Source organism: Trachypithecus francoisi, unplaced genomic scaffold (assembly GCF_009764315.1).
Source record: "Trachypithecus francoisi isolate TF-2019V2 unplaced genomic scaffold, Tfra_2.0 Lachesis_group21, whole genome shotgun sequence".
Classification (NCBI taxonomy): domain Eukaryota; kingdom Metazoa; phylum Chordata; class Mammalia; order Primates; family Cercopithecidae; genus Trachypithecus; species Trachypithecus francoisi.
In genome coordinates this window covers 23,625,871-23,650,120 of record NW_022681467.1, presented here as the reverse complement: position 1 = coordinate 23,650,120, position 24,250 = coordinate 23,625,871, and the positions used below count along the sequence as shown (strand labels likewise).

The 24,250-nt window shown below is 45.3% G+C and overlaps 2 protein-coding genes across 7 annotated transcripts in view; both read right to left on the bottom strand.

Moving 5' to 3' along the window:
• UBOX5 (U-box domain containing 5) overlaps positions 1 to 24,246 on the bottom strand; it is a 55,862-nt gene extending 31,616 nt beyond the window's left edge. For 2 of the 5 annotated variants that reach the window (XM_033185845.1, XM_033185850.1), the window contains exon 1: positions 24,109 to 24,245. The gene's annotated coding sequence lies outside the window, so the exon portion shown is untranslated. Of the gene's footprint in view, positions 1 to 710; positions 731 to 1,209; positions 1,347 to 24,108 lie in introns of those variants that run through there. The other 3 variants (XM_033185847.1, XM_033185851.1, XM_033185849.1) reach the window with 3 other exon arrangements.
• Positions 10,029 to 24,250, bottom strand: FASTKD5 (FAST kinase domains 5). 2 transcript variants are annotated; one of them, XM_033185832.1, is made up of 2 exons: positions 24,109 to 24,250; positions 10,029 to 12,768 (listed from the first exon to the last, which is right to left on the bottom strand). In XM_033185832.1, the coding sequence occupies exon 2, from the start codon at positions 12,576 to 12,578 to the stop codon at positions 10,284 to 10,286; it is 2,295 nt and encodes a 764-aa protein (XP_033041723.1). In that variant the 5' UTR covers positions 12,579 to 12,768; positions 24,109 to 24,250; the 3' UTR covers positions 10,029 to 10,283. The 2 variants fall into 2 exon arrangements, with proteins under 2 accessions (XP_033041723.1, XP_033041724.1); XM_033185833.1 differs by lacking the exon at positions 24,109 to 24,250 and adding an exon at positions 13,401 to 13,447.

Genomic DNA, 24,250 nt, shown 5'->3' with positions numbered 1-24,250 from the left:
TTCATGTTATCCTTTAAAAAGTCTTTTATCTTGGCCAGGCACGGTGGCTCACACCTGTAATCCCGGCACTTTGGGAGGCTGAGGCTGGCGGATCACGAGGTCAGGAGATCGAGACCATCCTGGCGAATACGGTGAAACCCTGTCTCTACTAAAAATACAAAAAAATTAGCTGGGCATGGTGGCGGGCGCCTGTAGTCCCAGCTTCTAGGGAGGCTGAGGCAGGAGTATGGCATGAACTCGGGAGGCGGCGGAGCTTGCAGTGAGCCGAGATCGCGCCACTGCACTCCAGCCTGGGCGACAGAGCGAGACTCCGTCTCAAAAAAAAATAATAATAATAAATAAAATAAAATAAAAAGTCTTTTATCTTATAAATCCAAATACTCTACTTCCACAGAAATCTTGAAATTTTTCACCCAGATCTAAGCCTTCACTGAAGACTCCAGTAAAGCTCACTGCCCACATTGTAAGAAACAAACTTGAGTGACACGTTTAGTTTTGACATTCATGTCACTTAAATGATAAATATATGCAGGAAAATGCAAAAGCATATATAGGCTAGGCGTGGTGGCTCACGCCTATAATCCCAGCACTTTGGGAGGTCAAAGCGGGCAGATCACTTGAGGTCAAGAGTTTGAGACAAGCCTGGCCAAAATGGTGAAACACTGTTGCAACTAAAAATACAAAAATTAGCCAGCGGTGGTGGTGCACACCTGTAGTCCCAGCTACTGAGGAGGCTGAGGTGAGAGAACGGCTTGAACCTGGGAGGCAGAGGTTGCAGTGAGCCAGGATCACACCACTGTACTCCATCCAGCCTGGGTGACAAAGGGAGACTCTGTCTCAAAAAAAAAAAAAAAGTATTATGAAAGTATTATGATCAAACATTTGTTTAAAATCTACATCTAGGAATACGTATACATAAATAGTTGGAGAGGTAATGGGGGGCATGCAGAAATTTAAATATCCGACGTACCAGGCTGGTGGGATACGTTGTTCTTTTTTTCCTTTTATGTATTGAAAGTTGATGTATGCCTGAGGTCTCAGGATGACAGCAGAGAAGACTGAGATTTATGTTCAGATTATGTTTTTGCAGCTGCCAGTACTAGGGTTCAGAAACGGAAGTGTAAGGGAAGGGTCAAGAAGGGATCCAGGAGTTGAGTGGCCAACTGTCTTGGTATACCCACAGCTAAGGAGTTTTCCAGAACATGGTACCTTTGGTGCTAAATCCAGGAAAGTCCTGGGCAAACTTGGAAGAGTTGGTTGCCCTGTCTGGAAGGTGGTTGTCTGTGCTTCCTTGGAGCTTGAAGCAACCAAACATACCTTTTGTTTTTGCTGTTGAGGTTCAGAACCTGGTGGTAGGGAAGTGAGGAAGGATAATTTAGAAGAGAATAAGGTGACCATGACACTTTCTGAACACCTCAGCATCCAGCTTCCTTCAGCCTACAAAGTTACCTCAGCGGCGTTATACAATCTGACTTTGAGTCTCACAGAGATGTAATGAAAAGTAATCCTGGCAGACACACATATTTTAAAGACTAGGCTCAGACAGGTTACAGAGGGAAAAAAAGAAGAAGAAAAGATTACCTGTCAAGTAAGAGAAAAGTATTTCACCTCAAAGAGTGGTGGAAAACCAATGCACTGAGCCATTTCGTAAATTGGGCACTTCAGCTTTTAAAGAAGTGCAATACCTCTTATAATTTCTAAATTGAGTTACCTGTCCATCCATGAAAAAAGTTTGACTCATGTGCCTTTTTCTTAGAACTGGTTAAAATGAAAGACAGTTGTCCCAGTCCATCCCAGTTACCCACCAGTGAGAGGTGTGCAAAAAGACCAGAACACAGGTGAGAGCCCCAAAGAAGCCTGCAGTTTTATACCACATGGAGCCAAGTCACCCTCTAAGGGCTTAACATGTGCAAGGCACTGTGCTAGGCACAAGTAGACACAGTTTTTACTCTTTGTTTATTTTTAATTTTTATTTATTTATTTATTTTTGAGACAAGAGTTTCACTCTTGTTGCCCAGGCTGGAGTGCAATGGTGCGATCTCGGCTCACTGCAACCTCCGCCTCCTGAGTTCAAGCAATTCTCCTGCCTCAGCCTCCTGAGTAGCTGGGATTACAGACACCCACCACCATACCTGACTAATTTTTTTGTATTTTTAGTAGAGATGAGGTTTCACCATGTTTGCCAGGCTGGTCTTAAACTTCTGACCTCAGGTGATTCACCCACCTTGGCCTCCCAAAGTGCTAGGATTACAGGCGTGAGCCACCATGCCCAACCTATTTTTAGTTTTTGAGATGGAGTCTTACTGTGTCACCCAGGCTGGAGAACAACCACACGATCTTGGCTCACTGCAACCTCCGCCTCCTGGGTTCAAGCGATTCTCCTGCCTCAGTCTCCTGAATAGCCAGGATTACAGGCATGCACCACCATGCCCAGCTATTTTTTTAATTTCTAGTAGAGATGGGGTTTCACCATGTTGGCCAGGCTGGTCTCAAACTCCTGAACTTGTGATCTGCCCACCTCAGCCTCCCAAAGTGCTGAGCCACCACACTCGGCCTCAGTTTTTACTTTTTTTTTTTTCTTTGAGAGTCTCACTCTGTCACCCAGGCTGGAGTGCAATGGTGCAATCTCAGCTCACTGCAACCTCCGCCTCCAGGGCTCAAGCAATTCTCCTGTCTCCGCCTCCTGAGTAGCTGGGATTATGGGCACACACCACTATGCCCAGCTGATTTTTGTATTTTCAGTAGAGATGGGATTTCACCATGTTGGCTAGGCTGGTCTCGAACTGCTGACCTCAGGTGATCCGCCCGCCTTGGCCTCTCAAAGTGCTGGGACTACAGGAGTGAGTCACTGTACCCGGCCCAGTTTTTACTTTTAAGAAATGTATAGGCTCAAAACGAGGAACAGATAAGCAAGCAGTCTTTCCCCTAAGAGACTCAGTCTCAAAACAAGATCTACAAAGGTTTTTGTAACATTTACTCAGCACCTTAACAACAGCGTCAGCAAAATTCTATGGGAACCCAGGTGAGGTGGCCAGTCTCTCCAACATACAACCTGACCCTAATCCTTTCCCTCTCCTCCATGGCCCACTCCATCTGCTCTTGCTTCTCTCCTGAATTTTCAACTTATCTCTAACTACTGAAACCTATCTTCAACATGTAAACACATTTAAGTCTCTTCTGCCAATTCACCCAACAAGAAACCATGCTGGTTTAATGCTACCTTTCTTAGGGTTACCAGATTTTTTTTTTCAACTTTTATTTTAGATTCAGGAGACACATGTGCAGGTTTGTTACCTGGGTATACTGCATGATGCTTGAGGTTTGGGGTACAAATAATCATGTCACCCAGGTACTGAGCATAGTACTGTTTGTTTTTCTGCTGCCCTTGCTGCCCCCTCTCCCCTCCCCGTCTCCCCTCTACTTTTTTAGGGTTGTCAGTTTTTTTTTTTTGTTTTTTTTTTTAAGACCAAGTCTCGCTCTGTTGCCCAGGCTTGAGTGCAGTGGCACAATTTCAGCTCACTGCAACCTCTGCCTCCCGGGTTCAAGTGATTCTCCTGCCTCAGCCTCCTGAGTAGCTGGGATTACAGGCACGTGCCGTCATGCTTGGCTAATTTTTGTATTTTTAGTAGAGACGGGGTTTCAACATGTTGGACAGGCTAGTCTTGAACTCCTGACCTCAGGTGATCTGCCCGCCTCAGCCTCCCAATGTGCTGGGATTATAGACGTAAGCCACCACACCCGGCCAGTTGCCAGATTTAACAAATAAAAATAAAGAATGTTCACTTCATCCAAAAGGTGGTGTGTGCTGAAAAAATTTTTTAAATAAAGAGTATTTGCTGCATATTATATTTATTGAACACTCAGCAAACTAGGAATAAAAAATAACTTCCTCACCAGGTGTGGTGGCTCACACCTGTAATCCCAACATTTTGGCAGGCCGAGGTGGGTGGATCACCTGAGATCAGGAGTTTCTGATACCAGCCTGACCAACATGGAGAAACCCCGTCTCTACTAAAAATACAAAATTAGCCATAGGTGGCACATGCCTGTAATCCTAGCTACTTGGGAGGTTGAGGCAGGAGAATCGCTTGAACCTGGGAGGCGGAGGTTGTGGTGAGCCGAGATTACGCCATTGCACTCCAGCCTGGGCAACAAGAGCGAAACTCCATCTCAAAAAAATAAATAAATAAAAATAAAAAATAACTTCCTCAACATTAAAAGATTTATAAAAAACCCATAGTTAACATCATACTCAGCCGGGAGTTGTAGCTCATGCCTGTAATCCCAACACTTTGAGAGACTGAAGCAGTAGTATTGCTTGAGCCCAAGAGTTCAAGACCAGCCTTGGCAACACAGAAAGACTCCGCTCTACAAAATGTAAAAAATTAGCTAGATGTGGTAGTGTGCCCACAGGTGGTTCCAGCTACTTGAAAGGCTGAGGCAGGAGGATCACTTGAGCCTGGGCAACAGAGTGAGACCCTTTTTCTTTTCTTTTCTTTTTTTGCCTCAGCTACTTGGAAGGCTTAGGCAAAAGGATCACCTGAGTCCAGGAAGTCGAGGCTGTGGTGAGCCATGATAGTGCCACTGCACTCTCAGTATGGGCAACAGAGTGAGACAGTCTTAAAAAGAAAAAAAGAGGAAAAAAAAAGACGTCAGGATTGGTGGCTTACACCTATAATCCCAGCACTCGGGGAGGCTGAGGTGGGCAGATCACTTGAGGCCAGGAATTCAAGACCAGCCTGGCCAACATGGTGAAACTCCATCTCTACTAAAAATTCCAAAAAAAATGGCCGGGCATGGTGGCTTATGCCTGTAATCCCAGCACTTTGGGACTCCAAGGTGGGCAGATCACCTGAGGTCAGCAGTTCGAGACCAGCCTGACCAACTTGGTGAAACACTGTCTCTACTAAAAATACAAAAAAAAAATTACCTGGGCCTAGTGGTGGGTGCCTATAATCCTAGCTACTACGAAGGCTAAGGCAGGAGAATCTCTTGAATTTGAGAGGTGGAGGTTGCAGTGAGCTGAGAGTGTGCCACTACACTCCAGCCTGGGTGACAGAGTAAGACTCTGTCTCAAAAAAAAAAAAAAAGATGCCAGGCATGGTGGCGCACTCCTGTAATCCCAGCTACTTGGGTGGCTGAGGCATCAGAATTGCCTGTACCCTGGTGGCAGAAGCTGCAGTGAGCAGAGATCACGTTACTGCATTCCAGCCTGGGCAACAGGGAGAAACTCTGTCTCAAAAAAAAAAAAAGAAAAAAGAAAGAAAGAAAAGCGTATGTATATACCCAATGGTGGGTGAAAGACTGGAAACATTCCCCTAAAATCCAGAACAAGACAAAGATGCCTACTTTCATTGTTTGTATTCAACATCTTATTAGAAGTTCCAACCAGAGCAATAAAGCAAGAAAAAAGAAAAAAAGGAATCCAAAATGTAAAAGAAGATATAAAACTGTATTCACAGATGAAACAAGCCTATACAGGAAATTCTGAAGAATTCACACAACAACAAAAAAATTATTAGGGCTAACAAATGATATTAAGCACAATAGCAGGTTAAATCATCTGTCTTTTTTTTTTTTTTTTTTTTTGAGACACAGTCTCTGGCTCTGTCACCCAGGCTAGAGTTCAGTGGCATGATCTCAACTCAATGCAACTTCTGCCTCCTGGGCTCAAGTGATTCTCATGCTTCAGTCTACTGAGTTGCTAAGGGGTGTGCCACCACGTCCAGCTAATTTTTGTATTTTTAGTAGAGACAGGTTTAACCATGTTGGCCAGGCTGGTCTCAAACTCCTGGCCTCAAGTGGTCTGCCCGCCTCAGCCTTCCAGAGTGCTGGGACTACAGGCGTGAGCCACCACGCCTGGTGCATCATCTGTATTTCTAAACACTCACAATTAACAATTCATAAAAGAAGTTTTAAAAACAATTGCATCTACAATAGCACAAAAAAGAATAAAATAATTAGGAATAAATTTAACATCCGGGTACAGTGGTTCACACCTGTAATCCCAGCACTTTGGGAGGCCGAGGTGCGTGGATCACGAGGTCAGGAGTTCAAGACCAGCCTGGCCAAGATGATGAAACCCTGCCTCTATTAAAAATACAAAAAATTAGCTGGGCATGGTGGCGGGGGCCTGTAATCCCAGCTATTCAGGAGGCTAGGCAGAGAACTGCCTGAACCCAGGAGGCGGAGCTTGCAGTGAGTTGAGATTGTGCTACTGCACTCCAGCCTGGGTGACAGAGCAAGACTCCGTCTCAAAACAACAACAACAAAGAAAAATTACCCGGTTATGATGCCGTGCACCTGTAGTAGTACCAGCTACTTGGGAGGCTGAGGCTGGAGGATTGCTTGAGCCCAGGATTTGAGGCTGCAGTGAGCTACGATCACATCATTGCACTCCAGCCTGGTTGCTGGAGCAAGATCCTATATCAAACAAAACAAAACAAAACAAAAAACTAAGAAAATGTAAGATTTATACACTGAAAACTATAAAACATTCCTGAAAGAATTAAAAATCTAAATAAATTAAAAGATATACCATGATTATGGATTAGAAGGCTTAATATTGTTAAGATGGCAACATTCCCCAAAGCAAACTAGAGATTCAGTACTATCCCTATCAAAAGCCCGATGGCTTTTCTTGCAGAAATGGGCAAACTGATCCTAAAATTCCTATGGAAGTGCAAGGACCATGAGTAGCTAAAACAATATTGAAAAATAACCAAGTTGGAGGACTCATACCTCCCAATTGTGTGGAATTGGCATAAGAATAGATGAATAGAATAGAAATAAAAATCCATAAATAACCCCCCACATGTACGGTCAATTGATTTGACACAGATGCCAAAACCCTTCAACGGGGAAAGAATATTCTCTTCAACAAATGATACTGGGACAACTAGATATCCACATGCAAAAAAGAATGAAGTTGGACTGTTCCCTCAGGCTACATATAAAAATTAACTCAATATGGATCAAAGACCTAAATACAAAGAGCTCAAACTATCAGAAAAGACATAGGGGTAAATCTCCCTGACCTTGGATTTGGCGATGGTTTCTTAAATATGATACCAAAAGCACAAGCAACAAAAGAAAAAATAATAAATTGGGCTTCAACAGAATTAAAAACAGAAAGTGAACACAACTCACAGAATGGGAGAAACTATTTGCAAATCACATATATTGTATCTGTGACCTATATTATGTTTCTTATATATACACAATCTCCTTAAGTTTGTGCTCTAACACAACCAAACCTGAATCCCACTGGACTTTCTAATATAACAAGTAGCGTGTTTCCTTCTCATCTGAGCTAACTGCCATGAAAACCATTCTGCCTAGGCGTCAGACTTGGGAACCACTGGCCCAACAGGTGCTTATGTAATTCTATTCTTGGCCGGGCGCGGTGGCTCAAGCCTGTAATCCCAGCACTTTGGGAGGCCGAGACGGGTGGATCGCGAGGTCAGGAGATCGAGACCATCCTGGCTAACACGGCGAAACCCCGTCTCTACTAAAAAATACAAAAAACTAGCCGGGCGAGTTGGCGGGCGCCTGTAGTCCCAGCTACTCGGGAGGCTGAGGCAGGAGAATGGCGTAAACCCGGGAGGCGGAGCTTGCAGTGAGCTAAGATCCGGCCACTGCACTCCAGCCTGGGCGACTGCGAGACTCCGTCTCAAAAAAAAAAAAAAAGAAAACCATTCTGCCTAGGCGTCAGACTTGGGAACCACTGGCCCAACAGGTGCTTATGTAATTCTATTCTTCTAGGTCCAGTTTTAAGAAGAAAAATATGAGGAGGGTAGGGGGAATTTATGCAAGACAAGTAGAAATGTGGAAGAGGGGCCGGGCGCGGTGGCTCATGCCTGTAATCCCAGCACTTTGGGAGGCCAAGACGGGCAGATCACGAGGTCAGGAGATGGAGACCATTCTGGCTAACATGGTGAAACCCCGTCTCTACTAAAAATACAAAAAAATTAGCTGGGCGAGGTGGCGGGTGCCTGTAGTCCCAGCTACTCGGGAGGCTGAGGCAAGAGAATGGCGTGAACCCGGGAGGCGGAGCTTGCAGTGAGCCGAGATCGCGCCACCGCACTCCAGCCTGGGCGTCTGAGCAAGACTCCGTCTCAAAAAAAAAAAAAAATGTGGAAGAGGGAGCCAGGAAAAAATTTTGAGTTCACTAATTCTGAAATGGCTCTTTAAAGCAAAAAGAATCAGCAACTAAGGACAATCAATCACATCTAAACAAGAATAAGAATTTTAATTTTAGAGCATGTGAAAAGACGTACTGGAGGAAAAATCCGGAAATGTAAGTGAAGCTATGAGAGCTTTTTTGTTTTTGACAGGGTCTCACTCTGTCAGCCAGGTGGGAGTGCAGTGGCACAATCACGGCTCACTGCAGTCTCGACCTCCTAAGCTACGGTGATTCTCCCACCTCAGCCTCCCAGGTAGCTGGGACTACAGGTGTACATCACCATGCCTGGCTACTTTTATGTATTTTTAGTAGAGATGGGGTTTTGCCATGGTGCTGGTCTGGAACTCCTGGGTTCAAGAGATCAGCCTGCCTCAGCCACCCAAAGTGCTGGGACTACAGACCTGAGTCACCACACTTGCCCCCCACCACCTTTTTTTTTTTGAGTTAGGGTCTTGCTCTGTCCTGCAGGCTGAAGGTCAGTGGTGCCATCTCAGCTCACTGCAGCCACAACCTCCCAGGCTCAAGAGATCCTCCCACCCCAGCCTCGTGAGTAGCTTAAGGACTGCGGAAGCACACCACCACGCCTGGCTAACTTGGTATATTTTTTGCAGAGGCAAGGTCTCACTATATTGGCCAGGCTGGTCTCAAAGTCCTGGACTCAAGCAATCTTCCCACCTTGGCCTCCCAAAGTGCTGAGATAACAGGCGTGAGCCACCACGTCCAGCATGAGATTCTTTTTTTTTTTTGAGACGGAGTCTCGCTCTGTCGCCCAGGCTGGAGTGCAGTGGCCGGATCTCAGCTCACTGCAAGCTCCGCCTCCCGGGTTTATGCCATTCTCCTGCCTCAGCTTCCCGAGTAGCTGGGACTACAGGCGCCTGCCACCTCGCCCGGCTAGTTTTTTTTTGTTTGTATTTTTTAGTAGAGACGGGGTTTCACCATGTTAGCCAGGATGGTCTCGATCTCCTGACCTCGTGATCCGCCCGTCTCAGCCTCCCAAAGTGCTGGGATTACAGGCTTGAGCCACCGCGCCCGGCCGAGATTCTTATTTTAAAACAAGGTACAGGCCAGCGGTGGCAGCTCATGCTTGTAATCCCAACACTTTGGGAGGCAGAGGCGGGTGGATCACCTGAGGTCAGGAGTGTGAGACCAGCCTGGACAACATGGTGAAATCTCAAGTAAAAATGCAAAAATTAGGTGGGCGTGGTGGTAGGCGCCTGTAACCCCAGCTACTCAGGTGGCTGAGGCAGGAGAACTGCCTGAACCTGGGAGGTGGAGCTTGCAGTGAGCCAAGATGGCGCCATTGCTCTCCAACCTGGGCAACAGAGGGAGACTCCATCTCAAAAAATAAAATAATAATAATAATAAGACCGGATGTGGTGACTCACACCTGTAATTCCAGCACTTTGGGAGGCCAAGGCAGGCGGATCACCTGAGCTCAGGAGTTGGAGACCAGCCTGGCCAACCTGGAGAAAACCCGTTTCTACTAAAAATACAAAAATCATCCAGGAGTGGTGGTACATGCCTGTAGTCTCAGCTACTCATGAGGCTGAGGCAGGAGAATTGCTTGAACCCAGGAGGCAGAGATTACACCACTTGCAGTGAGCTGAGATTACACCACTGCATTCCAGCCTGGGCAACAGAGCAAGACTCCATCTCAAAAAACAAACAAAAAAAAACTGGCTTAAAAAGAAAAACAATAAAAATATCTGTGAGTGGGTGGGGGGGGTCTCCAAAAAAGAATAAAATTTTTAAAAATTGGCTTTACACAATGTCTGACTATACTTTTATTCTAAAAACTCTGTGACATAAGGCTGGTAAACAGAAAGAAAAATCCAACAAGGACTTACTTGACCATAGGACATATTAAGATGTTTATTATTTACTAAGAGTAACGTATACATTTGCAGCAATTTGTACAATCCAACTACATTACAATTCACAGTAACATACACTAGCTCTAATCTGCCTTGGACACAACTAAGTCTCCTCAATAGACTATTTTATTGCCAAACTTACATTCTGGCTTTTATAATCATTTTGCAACACCTGGTACAGTAGACACCTACAGCTTTGTCATAGAAATGCCCCTAAATGCCCTTCAGAGAGCAGAGGTGAATACTTTCTCATGAAGAAATGCCAACTTTTCTAAGCGAGTTCGTTTCAGTAGTGGGAACCATTCCCAGTAGGATAACTCTACCACACGGTAGCCAACCCGAGCCAGCTGCCGCCTCTTCATATTGTGCAGTCCAAGGAGATCCCTGGAGCCATAGCAATACTGGTTCCTGTTTGTGAACTGAATAGCCAGCTTCATTCCTGGGGTCTGCATGCAGGCTGAGGGGCACAGGCCAGCCATCTCCATGGCCCCTGATTTATCTGCTACATTGTAAAGGGAGCCCCCCAAAGGTACAGCTGCCTTATTCTCTAACTCCATGGGCTGCTGCCCAGGCTCTGACTCAGTTTTGCCCTGGAAATGTCCTCTTGCTTTCCCTTTTAGTAACTGATTCATCAAATCATCTGTAAGGTTGACTCCCACATGCTTAAGCCTTAATGTGGCTGCATTTTCAGCTGGTGTGGCTTCTCTATTAAATGGTAATGGCTTCAGGTTAACATCAAGCTGGACCTCTAAGTCAGAAGATCGGGTATGAGGCAAAATCATATGGTGCTTGACATACTGGGGCCCCCCCAACATGGTCTCAAGTAAAAGGAGAGTTTCTAAGAATTCAGGCTTTGATTTCATATCCTTCTCTGCTAAATTCCACAGCAATTCAGACCCCTCTTGCTGAAGGTGAGTACTAAGACGATTGCCTCTGTAATCTGGACACTCAATGCCAACTGTACCATCGAGGGTATACAGTTCCTTAATGAGGTCAAACTTAGTTCTCTCCTGAGCTAACCTGACAAACCCTGGACTGAGAGCAAAATCAATTAACTCTACTGGAAAGTACTCTGAAAATGCCAGGCCCAGCAGGCAGGTGGGCAGGTGTTCTGGGTACTGGTTGAATTCAGGCATCTTTCTGTGAATCTCATTTATCAGGCTGGAATAAAATTCTTCTGCATTGGGTGGCTTATAATTCAGAGTTCCAAATGACCACAGAATCTTGGCAACATCTTTACTTCGACAGTGTGCCACTCTAGGAGGCAAAGACGCAGCCACTGCATTCATTACTCCTTCATCCAGGAAGCGTAAGGCCGAGTAGTAAAGAGTCAGGTGCATGACACCTTGAACTCCCAGCGAAGGAATTCGCTGAGGAGCAATCTCTCCAAGCTGCTTCATGAAATTGATGTGATCCACGTGAGTGAAACGGAACATTTTAACAATATTCACTAAGGCGTGACTACTCAGATGCTGCATGTTAGCACAAGCCAAGTCTCCAATTTTCCGCATGACAAATTCAGAGAGACTAGTACTTGATTTAAAGAACCCCAAACAGATGGTACCAACCTCCTCTAAATTGATCACATCTATATATTTAAGGATCAATGATTCCAATTTTTGCATTAGGTCCTGGGATACCTGACGATTTTCACCTATAACATAAATTAAGTGAACTAGCTGAGACAAGGATAGATCTTTCCAGTGCAAATTAAGATAACTAGAAAAAATGTTTAAAAACCGAGGTACTCTGCGGCCTAAGTACCTCCAGAGATCAGCCACCAAAAGGAGCTGATCCATACTCATCTCCCATACTTGATGGCAACATTTGGTCTCATACACATCTAGCATTGAATGGGAGTGAGGGATTCCTAAAATGACAAAAGCTTTCAAAACATTGATCAGATCTTGGGTATCAAAGAGCTGTATCTTCTTCACACTCAGCTGGCAGAGCAGAGCAAAGCTGGTACTGCGCAGCAAGACAGGATGCTGCTCTGCAGGCAAAGAGCTCAGCTTACACAAATAATCAACAATGACTTGAGCCTGGAGTTTATTCTGATAAACTGTGACTTTGTGCAAAATTAGTTCACTTTCTGAAACAGACAGGAGCTGAGAAGTCTCGGATGCGTTATAGCTGTGAACACGGTATTCTGGTCTTAGCTGTAGGAAAACTCGGATGTTTGCAAAGGAATCAAAAACTTCTACATCCTCTTCATCAACTCCTGTGGCCCTGGGTGAGCCCAGCTGCAATGTGCTGGCCTTGGAGGAAGAAGTCTTGCTGAATTCCAAACCTGGGCGGGCACTGCTGGTTGTGAGGTTCCTCCGAGAAGAGAAGCTGCTACAAATGTTCTTAACTTTTTTGGCAGAATGGCAGAGGCTAATGTGTTCTGGAGGGTCCTGTCCCCCACGCTGTGTGCTGCTCATATTCCAGTATGACACACTTCGGGCTGCACCACAGGCAGAAGGACTGCAAAATGCTCGGTATCTTAAAAGTTTTAACGACTTGAGAGTAGCTGCCATTCTGGTGTCAGTATTGATCTTTTTGGCAGTCAGAATATAGTCCTCACAGGTTTGACCAGGCAATTTCTTGTTTATATGGTGCTTGATTAGAGCTGGACAGGGAGGTGTTCCACAAAAACTGCCTGGAAATCTTCCGCATATCACAAGAGCCAGGGATCACAAATGACTGGGTCAGAATTGGTGCCAGATACTGAAAAAAGGGTAGATGAAGAATGAGTGGCTTCTACCTATAAAAGCATCCAAATTTACACATTACAAAAAACAGGTTGAAACTACACTACTGTCCACTCAAGGAAATTCAATGCCAGTAAATGCCCAAACCACAAGACAGCATATATCAAGGATAAATTGTGTGCTCTGTGTAAAGGCCTAGGAAAACCCCCAACCCAGGGTACCCCTGGGCAGTTCCTGGACTGCTGTTCACCAGACTTCCTTCACTGTACAAGGCAAGCAGTAACAGCTAAAGAAGAGACGGTGCTCTGCTAACATTTGACAGGAAGAAGGAAGGCAGATTTCTAGAAAGAAGGCTGGGAACAAAAGTGAGCAACTCATTCCATCTCTTTGATATCAAGACATACAGGTCCTACCTGAAGAATGTTTATAAAAACTGCTATGCTAACAGCACTAAGTAAAAAGTGGGATCTGGTATAAGAGATAATTGGTTGGCCGGGTGTGGTGGCTCATGCCTGTAATGCCAGCAAGTTGGGAGGCCAAGGCAGGCAGATCACTTGAGGTCAGGAGTTCAAGACCAGCCTGGCCAACAAGGTGAAATCCCATCTCTACTAAAGATACAAAAAATTACCCAGGTGTGGTGGCACACACCTGTAATCCCAGTTACTCAGGAGGCTGAGGCAGGACACTTGAACCCAGGAGGCAGAGGTTGCGTTCAGCCAAGACCGTGCCACTGTACTTCAGCCTAGGTGAAAAAGTGAGACTCCATCTCAAAAAAAAAAAAAGATTTAATTAGTTATACCCACGATAGTCCTCCCTGTTCTTATAGTGCAAAACTGTTAATTCCAAAATTCTGTCATTCTAATGCTGTTCTTGTACTTTTTAGAAGATGCCTACTCTCCTCTCCAGGAAGCTTATAACAGAATTTGAGTCACTATTACATAGTTACAGAGTAACTCTGTTATTAGTAAGTATACTAAAAAACTCACTCATTTTGGAGGAAGAAAGCAGAAGGTTGAGAGTCTGCTCACTGTCACTTCATGGGTGGGAAGCAAAGAGTACCCCAAAGCTGGGCTCAAGATTCAGGGAACACCAACTGACACAACTGTCCCACTGACATCTTCTGGAGGAGGCAGCTTAGCAATGCTTCCAGTGAGTCTTTATTCTGCCTGTGAGTAGTATAATGCCCATTTTTCTCCCATGCTCCCATGGCAGAAACCATGCGAGACTATGAAACTGATTCTGCTGTGCTCTCGCTTTCCTTAAAGTTTCTTTTTCTTTTTTTTTTTTGTTGAGACGGAGTCTCGCTCTGCCGCCCAGGCTGGAGTGCAGTGGCTGGATCTCAGCTCACTGCAAGCTCCGCCTCCCGGGTTTTACGCCGTTCTCCTGCCTCAGCCTCCCAAGAAGCTGGGACTACAGGCGCCCGCCACCTCACCCGGCTAGTTTTTTGTATTTTTTTAGTAGAGACGGGGTTTCACTGTGTTAGCCAGTATGGTCTCGATCTCCTGACTTCGTGATCCGCCCGTCTCAGCCTCCCAAAGTGCTGGGATTACAGGCTTGAGCACTTACTCTTTTTCTTTCCACTTAAATGCCAAAGCCTGACAAGCAAGACCCAAGGAGACCTGAGTTGTCAACTGATGTACCAGACAGAGCTGTTGCTGCAGAAAACTCCATAAAAGTTCCAAGGGTGCCAGAATGATTTTCTGAAATGCCTGCCCAACTCTGCTGTCAGCTACTTTCTTCCAGAGCCCACAGCACATCATCATTTGGTTCATCATCAAAGAACAGCAGGGCAGGCCAGTGGCTGTTCCAGTAGCCCAGCTACACAGGTTTCTCTGGATGGCAGGAACATATGTATGAATTTCTGTGTGAATCACAGTAGAATTCTCTCACACTAAATTTTTATACACTTGGTTCTTTACTGTGGCTTGTGGACCATTCTTTTTTTCTTTTTTGAGACAATCTCACTCTGTCACCCAGGTTGGAGTATAGTGGCATAACTGCAGCTTTGACCTCCCAGACTTAAGCAATCCTCCCACTTCAGCCTCAGCCTCCTGAGTAGCAAAAACTACAGGTGCACACCACCAAACCCAGTTTGTGTGTGTGTGTGTGTGTGTGTGTGTGTGTATGTGTGTGGAGATGGAGTCTCACAATATTGCCAAGGCTGGTTTCAAACTCCTGGGCTCAAGTGATCCTCCTACCTTGGCCTCCTGAAGTGCTAGCATTACAGGCGTCAGCCACCATGCCTGACCACCTGTGGACCATTCTGCCCACCAAATTTCAATGTATGGTTCAGATCAAGGGTCAGAAGACTATGTCCTGAGAACCAAATCTAGCTCTTCACATGCTTTTGTAAACAAAGTTTTTTCAGAATATAGCTAGGCCATTCATTATACATTGTCTATGTCTGCTTTCCTGCTACAAGAGCAGAACTGTGTAACTGTGGCAGATTGTGTGGTCTGCAAATCATATTTAGTGTCTGGTCCATTACATAAAAAGTTTGCTGATCTCTACTATACACTACTATTTCTATAAATGCAGATGGCCAGCTTTTAAAAAATTAGAAAAACTTGGCCACGCCTATAATCCCAACACTTTGGGAAGCTGAGGCAGAAGGACTGCTTGAGGCCAGTAGTTTGAGACCAGCCTGAACAACACAGCAAGCCTGTCTACAAAAAAAAAAAAAATAATAAATAAATAAATGTAATTAAAAGTAGCAAAAATACAGAAAAATAGTACTAAAATAATGTTGCTCTTTAATATTTAGATGATAATTGAAGATTATAGTCCTCAAAATCTCAAAATAGTAATTAGGAAACTCAATTAATACTACAGCACAGGAAAGGCAGGAACGAAAGAGACAGCAGGACAGTCAGGCATGGTGGCTCATGTCTGTAATTCCAGCACTTTGAGAGGCCAAGGCAGGCAGATCACTTGAGGTCAGGAGTTCGAGACCAGCTTGGCCATCATGGTGAAACCCCATCTCTACTACAAATACAAAAATTAGCCAGGTAAGGTGGCGCGAGCGTGTAATCCCAGCCACTCAGGGGGCTGGGGCACAAGGGTCGCTTGAACTCAGGAAGTGGAGGTTGCAGTGAGCCAAAACGGTGCCACTGCACTCCAGCCTGGGTGACAGAGATTCTGTCTCAAAAAAACAAAGAACCAAAAAGACAGAGAAAGCAGGTAACAGAGCTCTCCAGTTGACAGAACAGGGCTTTTAAGAAGACCTACTTTTGGCTGGGCACGGTGGCTCACATCTGTAATCCCAGCACTTTGGGAGGCCGAGGCGGGTGGATCTACAAGGTCAGGCATTCAAGACCAGCCAGGCCAACATAGTGAAATCCTGTCTCTATTAAAAATACAAAAAACTAGCCGGGCGTGGTGGCGGGCGCCTGCAATTGCAGCTAGGGCGCCTGCAATCCCCGCTACTTGGGAGGCTGAGGCGGGAGAATCACTTGAACCTGGGAGGCAGAGGTTGCAGTGAGCCGAGACTGCACCATTGCACCGCAGCCCGGGCGATAGTGCAAGACTCCATCTCAAAAAAAAGAAGACCTACTTTCAAATTTGTAATTTAATTTAATCCACCACAATGTGAAACTAAAGCCATACACTGTTCAAATCTGTAGTCTTCATCTCATTTTAGGAAGTAGATCCTGGCCAGGCACGATGGCTCACGCCTATAATCCCAGCACTTTGGGAGGCCAAGGTGGGCGGACCACTTGAGGACAGGAGTTCGAGACCAGCCTAGCCAATATGGCGAAACCCCATCTCTACTAAAAATACAAAAATTAGCTGGGCATGGTAGTGCGCCTGTAATCCCAGCTACTTGAGAGGCTGAGGCAGGAGAATCACTTGAATCCGGGAGGCCGAGGTTGCAGTGAGCTGAGATCACACCACTGCATTGCAGCCTGGGTGAAAGAGAGAGATTGTCTTAAAAAAAAAAAAAAAGGAAGTAGATCCTAAAAAAATAGCTTTAAAGGCCCCATTTAAAAAAAATAGCTGTGCTATAGTAAAGCAAAAAACAGAAAATGTCTGTCTAGGAGGCTGGTTTACAAGATAAATGTGTGGCAGACATCAACACATGAAAATGTACACACTAATATTCAGTGGAACAAACAGCACATAAACAAGAATTAACAAATATCTCTACAAATGATGTTAATTTAAAAACATTAAATAATTAAAATTTCTTCAATTAATTCTATCTGAGTACTTAATGAAATTACTATACGTGGTCTGGAAATAAAAGAACCATCTCCTAGAACATCAATGTTTGGTGCAGCTCCAGTGTTTTGAATTCATATGACTCTTTTAATCCCCATATTATTGATGAGAAAGAGACCACAAGATTAAGAAACCTGCCAAAAGTTATACAGCCAAGGGATTGAGTGAAGCCTAATATTAAAGACTGTCTGACTCCCAAGCCCACATTATTGGTGGACTAGAGACACAAGAATGAGTGTCAGGAAACACAGGTTCGGGGGGCAGTATGGGGTGGGATGGCTGAACAATCAATGGTCTTCTAGGATTTCCAGGTGCCAGGGAGCTGGAGGGTTAGAACTAGGTAAGCCTGAAAGTCCCTTCCACCTCTAACAGTCTAGGATTCTACCACTATGGTTTATACTACAGGTTGAGTATCCCTTGTCCAAAATGCTCGAGACCAGAAGTGTTTCAGATTTTAAATATTTTCAGTTTTTGGACTATGTGCTTTTTTTTTTTTTTTGAGACGGAGTCTTGCTCTGCCACCCAGGCTGGAGTGCAGTGGCCGGATCTCAGCTCACTGCAAGCTCCGCCTCCCGGGTTTACGCCATTCTCCTGCCTCAGCCTCCCGAGTAGCTGGGACTACAGGCGCCCGCCTCGTCGCCCGGCTAGTTTTTTGTATTTTTAAGTAGAGACAGGGTTTCACCGTATTAGCCAGGATGGTCTCGATCTCCTGACCTCGTGATCCGCCCGTCTCGGCCTCCCAAAGTGCTGGGATTACAGGCTTGAGCCACCGCGCCCGGCCGGACTATGTGCTTTATACTTATCAGTGAGCATTCCAAATTCAAAAATCCAAAATCCGAAAAAGTCCAATGATTTTTTTTTTGAGTATCATGTTGGTGCTCAGAAAGTTTCAGATTTTGGAGCATTTTGGATTTTGGAGTTTCAGGTTTGGAATGCTCAACCTGTACTTTAAAAAAGAACAAAGAGAAGACCTCAAAGGCTGAAATCTACATGAAGGAAAGAGTTTGCGGGATGCTCCAGGATCAAAGTAAAGAGAGCTACCACAATTGAAGACCTGAAAGTCGGCAGTAGAGATATGGGATCCAGAAACTAGGGTTCAATACAGAGAAGCAACGGGAAACCCCAGGAAACAGGTGAAGGAAGATCCCAGGACAAGAGCTGTGAACAGACATAAAGAGCAACCAGCTCATGCTGGATGACACAGACAGTATCCAGGAGAGGAGAATTATATTTCTACCGGATCATCTGGGCACGAACAAGAGATAAGGAGACAAAAAGCCATGCTAATAAAAACAGTAACAAAAATTATTAATGCCAGGGAAGACAAAAAAGTTATACAAGATAGAATATGTTACCACAGGCAGGATGCAACAGCCCATTCCTGTAATCATAGTACTCTGGGAGGCCAAAGTGAGAAGATCACTTGAGGCCAGGAGTTTGAGATCAGCCTAGGCAATGTAGTGAGACCCCCACCTCTACAAAATATTTAGAAATTAGCCAAGCCTGGTGGCACACACCTGTGGTCCTAGCTACTCAGGCGGTAGAAATGGGAAAATCGCTTGAGCCCAAAAAGTAAAGGCTGCAGTGAGCTGTGATCCTGCTATGGCAGGGTGACACAGAGAGACCCTGTCTCAAAAAATAAATAAATAAATAAAAAGAATAAAGAAAATATTAGTATATCATACTCCCTATTCAGTTGAGAATAATACTAACATAGTTTTATTAACATAAATCTTGATATTAGCCTAACCAAAAATTATGAGCAAACTGTACTGGGAGGATAAAGTGAGAAGAGGAGGAGTAGGGGGAGGTTGATGATACAAGAGACCTAGAGCCTCAAAGTCCATAATAAAAAAGTACAATCGGCCAGGTGTGGTGGCTCACAACTGTAATCCCAATATTTTGGAAGGCTGAGGCAGGAGGATCACTTGAGGCCAGGAGCTTGAAACCAGCCTGGGGAACACAGTAAGACCCTGTCTCTATGAAAAGTAAAGAAAACAGTCAGGCATAGCGGGATGCACCTGAAGTCCCAGCTACTCAAGAGGCTGAGGTTGGAGGACAGCTTGAGCCCAGGAATTCAAGGTTGCAGTGAACTATGATCATGCCACTGCACTCCAGCCTGGGCAACACAGCAAGACTCTGCCTCCAAAAAAAAAAAAAAAGAAGAAAGAAAGAAATCAAGAAATAGCAACACAAATGTGTTACTTAGAAATACAGTGGTGGCCGGCTGGGCGTGGTCGCTCACGCCTGTAATCCCAGCACTTTGGGAGGCTGAGGTGGGCAGATCACGAGGTCAGGAGTTCGAGACCAGCCTGACCAACATGGTAAAACCCTGTCTCGACTAAAAATACAAAAATTAGCCAGAAGTGCTGGCACACACCTGTAATCCCAGCTACTCGGGAGGCTGAGGCAGGAGAATCGCTTGAACCTGGGAGGCAGAGGTTGCAGTGAACCGAGGTGGTGCCACTGTACTCCAGACCGGGCGACAGAGCAAAACACTGTCTCAAAAAGAAAAAAAAAAGAAAAAGAAAAAAGAAATAGATTAATGGCCAGGAGCAGTGGATCACACCTGTAATCCCAGCACTTTGGGTAGCTGAGGTGGGCGGACTGCTTGAGTCCAGGAGTTCTAGACTAGCCTGGGCAACATGGTGAAACCCTGTCTCTACTAAAAATACAAAAATTAGGCTGGGCACAGCGGCTCAAGTCTGTAATCCCAGCAGTTTGGAAGGCTGAGGCAGGAGGATCACTTGAGGTCAAGAGTTCGAGACCAGCCTGTCCAACATGACGAAACCCCATCTCTACTAAAAATACAAAATATTAGCCAGGTGTGGTGGCAGGCACCTGTAATCCCAACTACTCAGAAGGCTGAGGCAGGGAAATCACTTGAACCTGTGAGGCAGAGGTTGTGGTGAGCCAAGGTCACACCACTGCACTCCAGTCTGGGCAACAGAGCGAGACTCCATCTCATAAAAAAAGTGTGGGGGGAGAAAACTATTATTTAGTGCTACAAGCTCTATTGAACTATTTGACTGTTTAAACCATGTACATGTACAATTTTGACAAAAATTAAATTTACAAAATGCAGGTATTATCAAGATATTATGGTATTGTTCAAGATAATGAATGGAGAAAGTAACTTAATGGATAAGGAAAATATTGAAAAGTTATTTTTAGTGCAAGCACTTTCTACTATCTAAGAACTTCTTTAAAGATGTTCAATAACAGAAATGATAACAAAATAAGGAATCTTAGAGGCATGAAGGGCCAACCTGCAAATGGTAAACAGTGGCTACTTATTCTTTTCACCATGCAACATTTACAGCAACTCTATAGAAACCATATCTATATATACAGGTCTGAAATAGAGCCGCTTCAGAAGTTGGCCTTGAGTACTATCCAGAAGGAAAGAAAAACAAGGAAGATACGGAAGCAGCAGAGAAGAATAGTAGGGAGAAAAGACACTGCAAAGAAGAAGCAGTCAGGATGACCAGATAGGGAAAACATACCTGAAAAGATTAGTTCCTCCTTACTCAAGGATTCTCTGAAAATTCATAAGAAAGCTAGAAAGGGAACACTATGATATGCTCGGTCAATTAACTCCTGACTTTTTTTTTTTTTTTTTTTTTGAGATAGAGTCTTGCTCTGTTGCCCAGGCTGGAGTGCAGTGGCGTGATCTCAGCTCACTGCAACCTCTGTCTCCCAGGTTAAGTAATTCTCCTGCCTCAGCCTCCCAAGTAGCTGAGACTATAGGCTCATGCCAACATGCCTGGCTAATTTTTTGTGTGTGTATTTTTTGGTAGAGACAGCGTTTTGCCATGTTGGCCAGGCTGGTCTCGAACTCCTGGCCTCAAGTGATCTGCCTGCCTCGGCATCCCAAAGTACTGAGAGTACAGGCAGAAGTCACCACGCCCGGCCTGACTCTTTCAATAAAGGTCAAAGATACCTGATATGATTTCACAAAACTCCTTTCCTAGTTTAAGTGCCCCAAGTATACCTTTCTCCCCTTTAGGGGACCTAACAAAACAGAGTAGAGCCTCAGAGACCCCTGGACCCTGTCAGTTCCAAAAGGCAATGCCCAAACCTCACTGAATGATGTGATTTCACAAGACTGAGGAATCTTACCTTTCTCCCTTCCACATACAGGTCTGAGCAAGGCCGAATAGCTTCATTTTAAACTAGAGTCTAGAAGTTAGAGGACGGGGACCAGGCAGAGGAAGGAATCCTGTTAACTGCAGACTGAGTATATGACACCTTAAACACATACAATTTACCAGTCACCAGATCTGATCCCTCAATTCTAACACTTTTCCTTTCTATGTTCCAATAAAATTGTCACAAATAAATGAACACTCCAACCCCATTCTTGTCTCAGCAAATAATTTGTTGAGCAACCTTGAGAATTAAAAAGGCAAAAAAACTGGCTAAGCAGGTGGCTCATGACCATAATCCCAGCACTTTGGGAGGCCGAGGCAGGCAGATCACATGAGGCCAGGAGTTCAAGACCAGTCTGGGCAACATGGCGAGACCCTGTCTCTACCAAAAAAAAAAAAAAAAAAGGCAAAGAACCCGAACTTTCTCTAGGTGCTGAGGGTCTCCTGCTGAGAATCTCCAAAACTTCAAAGCCCCTAGTGAGGGCTTAGAGACTGGCAATAAGGCCCTTAGCTGTTAATGTAGATGTTAACTGGACTGGACTCTTCTGTGTTTCTGTTTCCACACAGCAGCAGGACTTCTGAGAGAGTAGTCTACCAGTACTGTGAAGGTGAGGCACTAGTGCAAAGGTGTTTAGGTCAAGTTCAGTGTCACTCGCAGGTCCAAACCAAACTAAAATTATTTAGTCTAGCAATCCATCCCTTCCTCTTTGTTCTAGACTCCATGCTGATAGGAGAAAAAACAGCACATCGCAATCATTTGTGAAACTTTTCCAGCCACACAGCCCTCCCCCTTCTCTTCTAAGACTCTGCTATTCCTCTATCAGAATGGCAAGAAGCATGTGGGTAGATATAGTATGACTAAGCCCTATAGATGATTCTGTTAGAGCTACTGCTTTTAAAGGGTTTCATAAAACCCTGTCTTTAGAAAACCTCTCCACATAACAACAGGGAGTAGGCACTCATGTCCTCTCAGCCCATCTAAATGGGACTTCTAGAGGAATTACAAAATCCAGGCAGGTAAAGAGAAGTAGCTGCATGAACACAGTCATCATAAGAGAAAATTCCCAAATAAGTGGCCCAAGTACAGCTCAATAAACACTTGGTTTTATCTGCTTTTACAATTTGCAAGGCTGTATAGTACAGTATTTCAGAAGGAGTTTCAGAATTCTTTTGTTTTTTCAGATAGGGTCTCACTCTGTTGTTCAGTCTGGAGGGCAGTGGTGCAATCTCGGCTCACTGCATCCTCAACCACCGCCCCCCACCCCTCACCCACCCACCCCGCCAGGCGAGGATCGCTCAAGGATCTCAAGCGATCCTCTTATCTCAGCCTCCTAAGTAGCTTGGACTACAAGTGCGCCACCTCGCCTGGCTACATTTTCGTTTTTTGTTTTTGTGTGTTTTTTTTTTCTTCTTCCTGTAGAGACAGGTTTTCCCTATGTTGCCCCCAGGTTGGTCTCGAACTCCTGGGCTCAAGTAATCCTTCCACTTCGGCCTCCCAAAGTGCTGGGATTACAGGCATGAGCCACTGCACCTGACCTTAGAATTGTTTTACATCGAAGTTGACTTATTCACATGATGAGCGACAAGGCCTTATTAGGGACTAAAAAAATAAACCAATGGATGGGGAAGAAAATCATACTAATAAACATTAGACCTGCATAACTGCCAAAGGCCTCACTTTTTAAGTTACGTTATGCAGCACGGAATCTTCAGATTTTATTTATTTATTTATTTATTTGAGACGGAGTCTCGCTCTGTCGCCCGGAGTGCAGTGGCGCCATCTCGGCTCACTACACGCTCTGCCTCCCGGGTTCACGCCATTCTCCTGCCTCAGCCTCCCGAGTAGCTGGGACTACAGGCGCCCGCCACCACGCCCAGCTAATTTTTTTGTATTTTTAGTAGAGACGAGGTTTCACCGTATTAGCCAGGATGGTCTCGATCTCCTGACCTCATGATCTGCCTGCCTCGGCCTCCCAAAGTGCTGGGATTACAGGCATGAGCCACCTCGCCAGGCCCAGATTTTATTTTAGTCTACCAGGTAGTAGCAAATTATCCGAGGACTTGCCCAAGACCATTCAGGTCAGTGAGCTGCAGAATCTAGTTCTGGAAAGGCGGCCATTCTTACTATTCACAGTGTAGAAAACGTGAAGTCAGATTCCAGCAGCAACAAACGACTGGAGCACAAAACGTCAGCCACAGTTGGTGCCAACGCAGCTGGCTATCAGCTCCACGGGATGAAGCACTGTCCAAGGGTCTGATCAGTGAAGCATCACCCGAGACTGATGAACACAGCTGATATGAAGGGACCCAAAGTTCCCTGAGCCAAGACAGAAGAGCTGTGACACGGTTTGCACAGAAAGAGAAAGAGCAACTATTCTTACCCATGGAAAGAAAAAGGGAGAAGGCCATCAATACTACCCTTAGGATTCTGCAACCAAAAACTGCTAAAAATGGGGCGAAAGTATACATTCTATCATACTGATGTTTACTGAAGACTCCGCATTACAAATGCTAAGCAACATACTGTAGGGCCTTGCTACTCAGTGTGTGGTCTGCGCCCCAGAGACTTCAGCCTCGTCCGGAAGCTAGTTAGGAACACAGTATCTCAGGCCCCACCCCAGACCCCTACAGAATCAGAATCTCTAAGCGATTCGCATGCACATCAAAGTGTGATGAGAGGCGCGGCATAATATCTAACTACATTCTCATAACAGCACAGTGAGGCAAATACTGTTACGATCTCCATTTCACAGAGGAAAAAAAACAAGGGTCAGATAAGCCCCTTGCCAAAGATTACAAACTCAGGAGCGGCGAGAGTCACTGAAGTTCTCACCACAGTCAGGCCTGCGAGAGGCAATCCCAACCCCAGCCAAGAGCTGAATAAGGCCTCGGTGCGTGTCAGCCTTGGGCCGGCCAGGAGGACAGGAGGCACAGGCCAAGACCCAGGACGGTCGTGAACGCGGGAAGCGGCCGCCGCCACTCACCTGATCCTCCTGAAGGTGGGCGCCGCAACACCAAACCGGGGACGCAGCGTGCGGTGGCAGCGGCGGCGACAGCGGCGGCGACACAGACACTCTCTCCTCTAGTGACTCCGGGCCTCACAGCCCCACTTCCGGCCAACTGCCC

Excerpts from the sequence above, each read along its gene's own strand:
- FASTKD5 (XM_033185832.1), bottom strand. The coding sequence starts at position 12,578 with ATGGCAGCTACTCTCAAGTCGTTAAAACTTTTAAGATACCGAGCATTT.